We start from the raw sequence: 13,249 nt of genomic DNA on the forward strand, positions 1-13,249 counted from the left end.
TGAATGAGAGGAACACCCCCTGTACACCTGTAAGCCTGGTTACTGTATTTCCAGTAAGTGGTGGTGGAGGGGGGCACCATGAGGGGCCTGACTTGACTCTGGGCTTGGTGCCAGAGCTACTGCAGCAGGTTGAAGGCCCAACCCCCTGCTGTTCTCCTCTTGAACTGCCCCTGGGACCTCACCTGGCTAGAAATCAGTCTCTTCTCTCAGGTGTGTTCCCTTCATCACTTGTACCTGACACTCTCCTGCCTTGTCTCTGCACACTTCCTTTTCCTGTGAGGTTTTGGAAGAATTGGAGTTGACAGGTGGAGTGTCCATGTGTGAGGATTTCAGACTGGCACAACACAATGACTTAATATATTGAAATGATTCATTTACACAGCTCTGAACTGAAAAAATATGCCAGTCATTCAGATTGCTGTTTACTATTAGCATATTCTAATGTACACTTTTTAATGTGTTCTTAATGAAGCAGTTCATGTAATTTGATTTTTTTTTTTACCTTTCTATATTGAAAGTGTAGCTACGAAGGGAAAAATACATCAGAGATGTGGAAGCTTATATAAGTGCTTTATGTCCTATTGTTTTCATTGTGTTACATTCTCGCTTGCTGGAGGAAAAGATTCAAAATCAGCGTAAGAAAAATTTGAAGTCAGAAATGGGGTGAATATTTTCAAATGAGAGCTAATCTGTTCCCATAGCTTTCTAAGACTTTGTCAATCCTCTGGTATGAGGAGGTCTTAAACCAGAATATTTTTAGAGATAGTCTGGGTCAATAGCAGATTACTGAGCTCAGTGTTGGAGTATCTGGGTGAAACTAGCCAGTGTTATGCATGAGGCCAGACTGGATGCTTACAGTAACTCTAGACTGTGAGCTGTACTCATGTTCACAGATCACTGTCAAATAATGGCTGTTTCACTGCTAAAATTTCAGAGGAATGTCTGCAACTGCTGCAAATCATCTCTTCAAGTGTGCTGGGATTCCAAAACTGTCTGGTTTAACTGGGCATTAACTCTTTTAAACATGTATCTCTCAAATCTTATACTCAGTGTTTTGTTTCTGTTCTCTATAGTTGAAACTCTGGGCCTTTTCATTCCTTCTGGCAAATAATTATCAAATACTTAGTGTTTCATGTGTGGTAGCCAGAGTTTGTTTCCTTTGTTCCTGAATAGCAAAAAAATTCATGACTAGAATTAACATTTTGATGTAGATTCAAAGGTGTTCCTACTGTTCTAATCACTTGTCATTTTTTGCTTATCAATGCTTGATAGAGCATATCTGAGCTTGGAGTGAGGTGGTGGCAAGTGGGTTTGGGTGAGAGATCCTGAGATTGCTGAAACTTCCTGGTGCCTTCAAGCAACCACTAATGCCTCAAACACTTTAAAAAGGAGTCTCCAACTCTGGAGAATTAATTAGCCCTCCAAGGCAAATCTTGTGTGGTACAACCAAAGGGAGACCTGATGAAAGAGCATGTTGGTGTTTTAATTTCCTAAAGTTAATCACATAATAGGAAGAACTCAGTCAAGCCTTGTGCCTGGCTGCTTAGCAGAGAAATGCTGCTGAATGATGAGCAGCTTGTGAGGGATTAGTATGTTCATGGAGCAGAAAAATATCTGTGATGATTTGTCCTGTGGTCTCTGCCAAGATACACCTAGCAGGAATCCTTGAAGCTGTTGAAAGCAGATAGGCTAACTGGGGTATGAGCATTTCAGTTCTTCCAGAGTCTGTTCTCCATCTTACTACTTCAATATCTTGCAGGAGCTGTGGAAGTAAAGTGGTCTTGGGTGTTAGTTGTGTACTAGTTCAGTTTGGGTTTCATGCTACTTTGCTGGCCTGGAAGGGTAAGGCATGCTTTATTAGACTGAGTTCTTGTCGGTGCTGTGGTTTCTTTCTGGGATTGTTTGTGTGTTTAAGTGATTTAAAAAGTAATTACACGAGTAAGGACTTGCTTGGATTGTGATAGTGTAGGTGACCAATAGTAGCCATAATAAAAGTAGTCTTATTACATCCCTTGTAGAAAACCACTTTTGCTTGGAGTAAAGATTGATTTAAAAGAAAATTGTTTGGATCTCCATGCACTGAGGAGTATCTCTGGGGATGCGGGGAGAGGGGAAGAAGGTACATGAAAGCTGTTGTTCAGATGGAACTCAAAGGAATACTCCACTCAGGCTGCCAGCAAAAACTGTTCTGCCTTAAAAAAAAAGAGGCAGAACTGATTTGAGTGGAAGATCCTTACTGATTATTTTTCTCTCTTAATCTTGCAGCTGATTGCAATGCCGTTCTTAAAGCTCTACAACCCATTTTTCAGGAGCAGGGAATGACAGAAACAGTTCATAACTGGGAAGACCATGGCTATTTGGCAACCTATATTAAAAAAAATGGCAGGTGAGTGGATTTTCTTCTCCTTCCTATAGATTGTCCCCTCTGTCCTCCCTTACAAATATTTATTTCTCCTTGTATTAGGTCTCCTTCTGGGGTGCAGGCAGGGGAAACTCTTCTCTTACCAGCCTTGTGTATGAAGTGACTAAACCAAAGCAGAATACTGTTAATAATCTTGTCTATGTCATCTTGCAGTTTTGATATCAGAACAGTTGAATTGGTCAATTTCGGCTGTAATGATGCAGTAACATTGTATGGTGTATTGGTCTCAGGGCCAGTCCGTCCAGATGCAGGATAGCTCAAGTCAGTTAAACGTATTTGTAATTCTTCTGACAACTGAATATGTCTAAATATGTTCAAGTCCAACCTTAGCATGTGAATGATGAAAACTGTCTTGTATGTGCTTTTAAACACTTTATTATATGCTTCAAATTCTCAAGCAGCTACTGAAGTTACTAACAGCATGACAAAGGTGGTTGGTGTCATTAGTGACACTCACATAAGCAGAATCTGCTGAGATAAACTGGTAAGCAAAACCATATTAACTTTATTTCCTGAAGCTGCTTTACAGTGCCAGTTAATTATGGTATACACTTATCTGCCCTATTTATTAGTAACTACTATAGTTTTATTGCACTTCATTTGTTTCCAGTTATTCATTTGTCTGTTCTTGACATCTATTGTGGTAGTCGCTGCTTTTATTCTTTTTGAAATCTCTTACTTTGTTCTTCAGGATTGGAGTTAAGCTAAGTAAGCTTTAATTTGCTGGCTCTCTTCTTCTGGGTGTCCTGTTAAGCAGTTCATTTGGCTACACTCCTAACATATGAGAACTGCCTAAGGATTTTAAAATTCTGTCTGTAATGAGAGAGAGAACCCATATCTCTAGAAGGAAAATCAGATCCTAGGCAACTGTGTTGCCTGCTGGAATTTGTGTCTATTTACTGTGCATGAACATACTTGTATGTACAGCTCTATAGCTATGTATTTTACATATAAAAGTAGTGTAGACCAACTACATTGGTAACTTGGGCCTTGACTTAAGGTAACAAGTAAGCTGGCATGAGTCTAGTCCTATGTTTATATCTTTTCCATTCATGCTTCATGAAGTTAGTTGAATAATTTGATCAAGATGCCAGTTCTGGATAAGCTTTTGATTCTGAGGTTGGGGAAAGGGATAGCTATGTTGGTAACTTACTATTCTGGTACTATCCTTCCTCTATATTGGGTTAAGCTTGTATTTAGTTCCCCTAAAAAGTTAATACAAAGGATACACAAACTCTGAACAATTAGAAGGTAAAATATCTAAAAGCAAAAAGGACTTAAATGATTTCAGGGTTGGCTTTCTTTGATTACATAGCCTAATTTTGCTTTCCTGTGTTTCCTTGAGTCTGAAAGTGACATGAGACATGAATTCTCAAACCGGCTTTCCCCTCATCTGATCATTTTCCCCCTCTAAGATGACAGCCTCTTCTAAAGGAGCAGTTTCCAAAGTTAAATTATCTGTCTTTTGACATTTTCCAGGAACTTCCTAGAAAATAGTCTTCTGTTGTATAGCTTTTCCAGGAGATAACTGAACTGGCATCTGGAAGCATCTCTGAGTAAGGTCCATATAAAACTCTGAGTTTTAGAGTTTGTAACCTGATTTTCTTACTACACTGTCAACTGAAAATACTTGTTGCTGCAAATTCTAGCACTTGAGGAAAAAGTGGAGTATAATACTAATAAATGTTTGAAGGGAGAAAAGAGGATGTAAAAGTTGACATGTCTGTGTAGGAGAGGTGGGGAGGAATTCGGGGGAAGACAAACTTGTGTGCTGGTGTACAGTGTGCTTAAGGTAACAAACAGAAGAAAGTTGGTCAAGTTGCCAGTTTCTGTAGTAAACCAGAGCCCCTGTAGAGGTATCCTTGTTACTCTTAAGTATTGGCTTTGGAGTTCAATATATTGGAGAACTATAAATAAAATCTACCTCCAGTCAGTTTTTTGATTCTTTTCAGAACTGTCCTCAAGTAGATAACATGGTGTAGGGGGGAAATAGGGAGAACAGGATGGTGTTTCTGTGAAATCCATGTGTAATAGATGAGCTTCAGCAATTGCTGAGCTTTCATACTGATTTCTAAATTTTTTTTCTGTGTATTTTACTGTTGTGGATCTTGTGCTTTCCAGCAGCATGACACTTTGAATCATCTAGCTTTTCACTATGCTGCTAAATACAACTTAAGCTTTTGCACCAGAAGATAGTTCACAGTATTCTTACTGCTGTGGGAAGATGAAGATGGGGAGGTGGGCCTAGTGGCCTTCCTGCAGGGAAAGAAGGGAGGGTCTGTTATGTTGGGTCCTGGTTCTAGATACCTCTTGCCACTGTTCACTGTGCTAAGTAAAAGAGCTGGGGAGCAAGGGTGATTCCTCAAGACATCTGTACAGCTGCAGACTGCCAGCTTGCTTCCTGGATTTCTTCTTTAGGGCTACACCAACAGTTTGTCAGCTGGTAGGATCTTGGGTTTGTCCAGAGTCCTCTCCCAAAAGGCAGTGTTGGTGAGGCTCCACAGCTTGGGCTGCTTCTGCTGTCACACAGTTGTACCAAGTAATCAAGTAGCCTTTTCTCACACACAACCCTCATGCCATGCTCCAGGGCATGCAATGTATATGGTCAGCTTGATTGTAAAATATTTCCCTGATGACTGCAGCAGAGCTGTGGTGTCACTTCAGATGCTTTGATATGGCAGTTGGTGAGTTGAGGGGAGAAACCTCACTGTCTTTCAGCCACAGGAATACCATGTGGGCCATAGGGAGAGTGGGGGCTAAGTGGTGTAAGCATGAACATGGCCTGCTGGTTCTTAGGGGATGTTCAGCTCCTTGAGTCCTCCAGACTGAATGCAACAAGTTTAGTCAAGTATTGGTTCTCACCTGTTTAATAGCATCATATGCTAGACATTTCTTAGACTAGTGCTGTTCATCTTCGCAATTCACAGTGAGAAATATGATAGAGAACACTAAGTTTCAGGAAAAAATGTGGACTTAAAGGTGCTTTAATACTGAGGCATCCAAGACAGACATGAATGGGCTTTCTACTACTGCAGCACCATTTTTGCCTGTCCTGATTTGCATAGGTTTATTGACTTGATCTATCACTCTCCATTTGACATGTTGTTTTTTAGCGGTCAGGTGTAGAAGTCTCCCCTTCTCCCTGTAAACATGCAGGTGCTGCAACCTTGCATTCCTTGTTCCCCCATGTGTACTGTGCTTCACTGTCTGCCTCACTAGTCCAACAGTGAATGGGCTCCCCAACAGAAATGTGGTTAACTATCAAAAAGTTTTAGTTGAGCTTGGTTTTAATATCAAATTACTGTTGTCAGCTTAATGTTAAATTGTGTACAAGTGCTGTCAGTTCAAAATTACATTTGCTAATGAAGACTCTTAATCCTTATGAAATAAGTTCTCGAAGTTTTAGTATAATACAGGTCTGGAAATAGTTGAGCTTCTAAGAGAACCTATCCAGGAGATCATCCTAAACGTAGTAAGGAATTGCAGTTTGTGATATAGTCTCAAAACTGAAGAATGAAGAATAAAAGTGCATGGAAGAGCTGAATATTAAGAGGAGATTGTTCACTTTGAAAACGGCTGTTTTTTCTGGTGCAGTGTTAAATGTAAATTAATAAAGAATGGTTATTGCTTTCTCTTGGTATATTCATTGCCATCTGAATTCCAGTGCATACTGGATTTATCTTCCCTGGAAATTACTTGCTTTAGCTAGACAACTTATCTGTAGTGATGTTGGTTAAAGTACTTTTCTGTGCTTTGCCAGTCCCATTAAACACTGAATTGGGTAACAGTAGCATGTGCAGGAGAACTTTCTGTGAGTTTTGGGACCGCAGCAGTTTTGTTTTCTTGAGTTTGCAGATCACTTAAACTGCCTATGCTTTCTTAAGGCAGCCTTAAACAGCATATTTCTGTTAATGTTAGTTGATGTAGTTTCATAACTGAAACAAATAAGGCTGTGAACACTTAAAAAACAATGTACTGGACAGTTAGAAAACCTGCAAAACAGAAACAAACATTTCACGAGGGGTAAGAATGAACTGGGGAACATACAGAGGATTTGATACTAACCAAATAGGCCTTATTTTAATACTAGCAATTTTATGTCCGCATTTTATTTTGGAGACCTAAAATATCACAAGACTTTTATGCTAATTAAAAAAAATGTCTGACACAGCTAGGAAGAAATTAGCCAGAGCATGCTGACTTTTCCTCTTCCTTCCCTGCAAAACAGTGTACTTCTGGAAATGAAGTAGCTTGTAGTAAAAAGCAGAAAAAAAATTGTGATGGAGGGTAGGTACAGTTTCCTGTAAGGATGAGTGGGTGTTACTGGGCACAAAAATTCCCCGGGATGAAAGATGTATGAGTTGGTGCTGTATGTGAGTAGGGTTTTGTGTGTATGCACATACGAACACATTTTTAACCAGCCGAAGGTGACTGGGCCACTGCAAGACAAAGATGTGCAGCTGATATAATAAGCTGGGTACTAGTCCCAGGGGAAAAAAAGATGTTTGAGATGAGATAGACATTGTTTAGCAATGTCTTCCTACACTCCAAAGTCTGCAGAGATAACCCTCGTAGCCTGCAGGGTGCCCCATGCTACAGATGGCTGATTTGTGGGCACTGCTGTTGACAAAACTGTCTCTGACAAAGATACCATGTGAACAGCCCCGTGGAGAGCTGTGGTTGTTAAACGAATTGGAGCTGATTTGGGGATTAAGCCATGCCTTCGTTTTGTCATTACCAAAGCAACAGATCCCCCTTCTCCTTTGTCTGAAGCTTAAGCAAGCAAAAGTCACATGTGGCAACTCTACCTGGTCCATTTACTTTGTGACTTACTCTGACAAAGGACCTAATTGAGGGAAGTTCAGCTGAAAACATTTACTAATGAGGTTGTCAACTTAAGGCTCTAGAGCTGGGCAGGAAATGGCCACTTGAGCCACTCAAGTCTGTGTCTGTAGTGGTGGGGATGGATACATTTCTCTTTGCTTTGCCAGCCCCCCTTGCCCAGGTGCTGGTTGAGGAACAGTAGCACATGCAGGAGAGGAGCCCTGTCTCTGAGTTTTGGGACTCCAGCAGTCTTGTTTTCCTGTGCTGTGTGTTTTCAGATTACTTCCAGAATGTTTTCAGGGTCACCTTAAGCAGCATGCTTTTACTGAAGTGTGACTTATGCTAGCCTAGACTGGCCAGTTAAAAATGTTAGGAATGTGAAGGCTTTATCTCATTTATGTGGTACTTTGTACGGAGTCATAGGGCCCAGTATGTCTTAACAGATCAAAAAAGTTTATTAAATAAACTTAGGGTAAGAAGCTGATCTTTGGAAATTGTTGAGTATCTTATCAACTAATACTATATTTTTAATAGCATCACTGCTTGTGAGCAAGTTCTCCTCTGTACAGCTGCAAGGGTTTTTCTTGTCCTTTGTGCATCTGTACTCCCTCTTTCATCACGTTGTATCTGAAAGTTCTTTAAAAACCCACAAAACCTGAAACTTGGAGTCACTGTTTCTACAGTAGAAGGCTGTCTTTTAGAAAAGTTTTGACTTCCCATATACACACATCTGTTTTTAGCTTCTGTTCCATGTCTGAATTCTTGTTTAGAGAAGTATAATCCTACTGGCATTTGACTTCACTGTTCACAACAGTGCAAGATTTACCCAGCTGGAGTCGGTTTGTATGTCACTGAGATGATGATGAATATGTTAACTACATGAAGGGAGGGGTGAGTGTTTCTATGTTTTTATTTTCTGTATTAGTCTTTTGCTAACTACTGTATGTGCTAGTCAGCATATTTTAAAGGAGCAGGATGAACATTCCTTAGTTCTTTGTTTCAGGCTAAAATGTATTTTATTGAGGGTGCAAAAACGGGCTGAAGAATTGGAAGTAGTTGCTAGGAATCAGCAACAGTGTAGAACTACAATAGCTTTCATTGGTTTAATTTCCTTATTTTGTAAAAAGAGAACAGGAATAATAATATAGTGTAAAACTGTGGTTGTTTAATTCCTTAAGGTCCCTTAAGTAATCTTTAATTATGATGAAGAGCATTTTTTAAAAAAGAGTATGATTTATTGAAACAATGTCATGACAATTTTTATTTTTGGATTTCCTAGAATAAGCAGGTTTTCATTTTCTTTCATTATGAGTAATTTGACAGGCAATGCTTTTATTGGCAAGCTATTTTTCAAATAGTTGAAATATTCTATCTATTCTGTAGTGACTTAAAGTTAGTCTGTCAGCAGATAAAAGCTTTGGGTGGAGGGGTTTGTAGGTACCTGCCTGTCTATCTAGTTTTATTCTCTGGGCATGGTGGTGGTGGGAAATCCTTTCTCAAATATGTGGGGTTGCAGTGTTTCTTACTCCTCAGTACAAGTAACTAAGGTAGGATACATGTTTTGGCTTAGAATGTGTTGCTCTCCTTCTGGTTCTTTATAAGTAAAGAGGATGCTCATCCAAAACCTTTCTCAAACAGTTACTTTTTGATTTGTGTAGTTGGGATTTATTTCTTAACATCTGAAGTTCCCTGTTGTTGAGGTGGCAAGATGCAGCACTCAAGACAAGATGCTGCACTCAATAGAATTGTTTCTGTAGTTGAGATTCATTTGCATGCAAGCACAAAAAGCTTGAGTACTGCCCTAGAAGATGTGTCAGGTATGCAGGTGCAGCAGCAAGTGGGGCCTTGTTACAGTGGGGGCCGCTTTTCACATGCAGATTTTGTAGCCTAATGGAAAGGAGGGGATCCCTTCTCACTGATCTTTTTTCTCACTGCTTTTGTAGAAGTGCATGGGAGCACACACCACAGGTGTGGCAGGTGTTTTATTTGAAAATGGGAATGAAACTTTTCAGTAAGATGGGATGCAGGAGGGGAGACTTCGGAGGAAAACTTCATTTTTTCACAGTGTTTTCCCCTCATTTGGATTGTAAAGTAATCTTTGCTACATTTTCACAGGTAGAAAACAGAAACTGTATTATGGTTCTTAAAAACTCTCCTCTAAATATTAAAAGAGCTGCTGCTGAAAACCTGCATTCTGCCGGGCAGACAAGTATAAAGTAATAAAAGCTAGCATAGCCTTTGCTCGCTGCTGATTGAAGCTAGTAAGTCTTTTGTGGGTTCAGCCTTGGCTTGCTGCTGTTGCCTTAATGCTACTAGACTGGTCGCCTTTCTGAACGTGCACTTGTACCGTTTTCTGTGTGTTTAAATCTTTACAGGCATTTTAGCTTATTTTGGGTGTTCATTTCCAACCAGGTATAACCAACCTGGATCTGTATTGGCTTCTTCGGGAATTCTGAATTTCATTCAAGGCTGTTTACCAAAAATTAACTGTCTGAGATTATCAGCCAAACACTCAGAACTTGAATTTTTGTCTTACTACACTGCTCCAGCCTGGTGCCAGCCTTTCATCTCTCTCCCCCTCTGCCCGAGGGGTCAGCACTCTGCTATTCTGGTAGAGGTAACAGTTTGACAAAACGCATGGTGGTTCTGCAGCATTACTGTCTCTGTATTCTAATGCTATCATATCACTTATGATAAGTCTGAAGTTGTGTGGTTGTGCTTTTCAGAGCAACTGTCCTCTCTGCCTCTCCTTGCCTTCCACCCAAAAAAAGATCCCAAAGCACAGGCATAACATCCCCTACTGAGGAAGTATTTCATGCAGTCACAGGGGAAGTGAAGGCAATGTCAGCTGTCAAATCTTGTGACAGCTATGTGATTCTTGTAGGAAAGGAATTTAAAAAGAGAACTGAAGTCATGGGACAATCAATCTGTTGCTTATTTGTCTTGATAGCAACCCCTGGAATACAGGAATAAACTGATAAGTTTTTCTAACAGTACAAGTACTTCTGGTACTGTGCCAGATTTCAGAGAACTTAAACCAGTGCTGTCTTGTGAACTGCAAATACTCATTTCTGTCTGTAGTGCCGCAGCTCTGAGGGCCTGGAGCAGGTCTGTGGACTTCAGCAGAAATCTACCTTTTCGCTATGAATGGTTGCATCCAAAACCTGCTGGAGTGACCAGTACTTCCATCTAGTGAGCTCTGCTCTTTTGTCTTTCTCTCCTTCTAAAAAAAAATATTATCTTCTCTAGTCTTGCAATAAAGCTGTTTGTCCTTATGCTTATGCCTGATTATTTTTTCCTCTCATTTTAGGCACATCACAAAATAAAACCCCTGCTGACATGAAAATCAGTAAACTGAATCCTGGTAGGGATTTCTCCAGAGCTGTCCTCTGCACTAGCTGTTCCCTCTAAACTGAGTGCCAAGAGACTCTAGGAGAAGCATGCAACTAATTTGAGTCTCTGGTTCAAGGGGTTTTAAGGTCACAGAGAGAAGTGTTTAAAAACTCTGAAGCCCTATAGAGACTTATTGATGGGAACATAAGCTTAAGCTGTAAGATGTTGCAGTCACTATGCAAACTATGAAGTGGCCCATGTATTAAAAGTACTGAACTGTGTCAGTCACCAGTGAGTGGGGCACAGCATCCTAGAACATGCAGGTGGGGTGTTTACCTGCCAAAGTTCAGAATAGCTTCCTTTGGTTTTGGCAGGAGTACAGTAGAATGAGTTTGCTGGTTCTCCCTAAACACTTTCTTATATAGCTTGTATGAGAGAACCAAAAGCTGCCTTAGAAATATCTTGAATACTGAAAACACTCTTTTAATTAGCTCATAAACCTGGTTTCTTAAGTGGTAGCACTCTTATCTGGTAGTTAAATAGGAAAAAAAAGAAAAAAAGCATCTTTGTTTACTCCTGGACTATTTCTGTTCATCCTTTCATCAGGATAAGTGTTTTATTTTATGCAGCAGTAACTTCCTGGTGCGGGGGGAACGCATATTTTAAGACTATTTTGTGGTTTCTCTTAATGGCCATTGGGAGTCCAGACATTTTCTGGTCCCTGATCAAAAACACTTGTCGGGAGGACACCTAGTGGACAGTCGCTTAGGTGCAGGGAGGGTCACTGAAAGGTTGTGACAATCCGCAGGTATTTGGGAGGGGGAAACACGGTGGGCGTGTGTGTATTGTATAGAAATGCCTTTCCTCCTGAAGGCAGGACCTGTGTGTGAAGTCTTCAGGAAAGCTCGAGACTTCCCAGGCTCATCTTTTGAAGAGAGGTGGGTGACACTCAGGTTTCTCTGTCAGCTGTAAACACATCACAGCTGCAGATGGTTGCTGTGGAAAGCCAGCAAGAGTGTTTTTATTCTGGAATTTCTTCAGTTGGTTTCATCATTTGATCATTTTACAGTTACAAAAAAATTATAATCTTCAGATAACACTTACAGAACATTCAGGATTTTCTCTCTGCAGCTAAGGATGTTTGGCCAAAGTTCCCACTGCTACAGGAGAGGTGGTGTTCATATTGAGGCTGATGGTTTAGGAAAAGAGCTCTGGAAGGGACAAAAAAAGGTGGGAGTGGTGGTGACATGGGAGGTCACCTGAACTTTTTGTCTCAGCAAGAGTTGGTTTGTGTTTTGCCTTTGAGGCTGAATGGGGCAGTAAGAGCAGACAAGCGAAGAAAGGGGCATTCAGAGAACTGTATACCTATACTGCTTTACTTGGGGTTTCTCTGTGTTTTACTAATGAACTTCCATCCCTGAATTGCCCATCTTTCTTTGCTCAGCTGTTCCTGTTCCCATCTCCTCCTCTGCCCTCTTCTTTCAGTGTATGTTTCCTCTCCCTTCCTTTACATAATACCCTTGTAGCCTTTCTGTTTCTTTTTGTCTTCTCCCCTCCCCAGTATGGAAAGGATATTGCCTCTGCTGCTTTTTATATTTAGTCCTTATCTTTTTTGTTTGTTGTGATTTCTTGAAGGTCCTCTATTTATTGACCCAACATGTAGCATGGAGAAGCCTTACTTTTTGGTCTTTAAATGCTCCTGTAATAAACACAATATACAGTAGGAGTTTTGTCTATCTTGCATTTGCATTCAGCAATGAGAGTTTGCTGCTGTAATTTCTTTGCCAGTCAAAACCGTGGTTTGCTCCAGGACACTTACTGTTTCTCACTTACAAACTTTTATTCATCTTTGAATGTGAACACTGTCTCTGTGAAGAGTTGCTATAAAGTTAAAAAAAACAAAAACAAAAAACAAAAGAACACCCCCCCACCCCCCCCTGAAGCGGGAAGGAAGGTATAGGGGAAGGAAAGTGGCCAGTTGTTTTCTTGAGGCTTGATTTTGATTAAAAAACAAACCCGAACCAACACAACACACCTGTTCAGTCAGGCCTTATTTGAAGACCTGAGACTAGCAGGCAGTATATTTTCCCCTCCTACCATAGTTGATCTGGTTTAAATACCCAGTCTCACTGCCTTGCTACCTGATGATTTTTTTACTTGTGTAGTAACTGACATGCTCTTGTAACTTTCTCTTTGCTGCTTAAGGACTTGCAGAGGAAGACCGGAGCTGTCACTGCCAACAGTTACAGAGGGCTGGAAAAAGAAGCATGCATTCTGAATTTAACTTGTTTCAGACTTTCTTTCCTCACTTACTCTGATTTTTGATAATAAATCATCGCTGTCTCTCTCTTTATTTTGTAGTTTTGCCAATTTGAGAATTCACCCTCATGGATTAGTGTTGGTGGATCTGCAGAGCTACAATGATCACACAAAAGGAAGAGAGGAAGCCGATCAGGTATGAGTGATGCTTATCTTACTAGGCTTATCAAACTGCATGGGGAGCACCTTCTTTTCTTCAGGTCTATCAAAGTATATCTTGGTAAAAGATTTTTAAATATCAAAGATAGTTCTGTAGTTGCATACACATGTGTGTGTGCATGCACACTCATTCTCTCTTTTGCATGTCCTGGGCCTCATGTTCTTTGCTGTAAAAGTTGTAAAGACATAGCA

At 40.4% G+C, this 13,249-nt stretch overlaps 1 protein-coding gene across 1 annotated transcript in view; it reads left to right on the forward strand.

Moving 5' to 3' along the window:
• The window catches only part of SMS (spermine synthase), a 54,565-nt gene that overhangs the window by 15,495 nt on the left and 25,821 nt on the right, over positions 1 to 13,249 (forward strand). The window contains exons 2-3 of the mRNA XM_059816264.1: positions 2,266 to 2,386; positions 12,941 to 13,034. Coding sequence (XP_059672247.1) covers positions 2,266 to 2,386; positions 12,941 to 13,034 — 215 coding nt within the window. The remainder of the gene's footprint in view (positions 1 to 2,265; positions 2,387 to 12,940; positions 13,035 to 13,249) is intronic.

This window comes from Gavia stellata, chromosome 1, assembly GCF_030936135.1.
Source record: "Gavia stellata isolate bGavSte3 chromosome 1, bGavSte3.hap2, whole genome shotgun sequence".
In the NCBI taxonomy this organism is placed as follows: domain Eukaryota; kingdom Metazoa; phylum Chordata; class Aves; order Gaviiformes; family Gaviidae; genus Gavia; species Gavia stellata.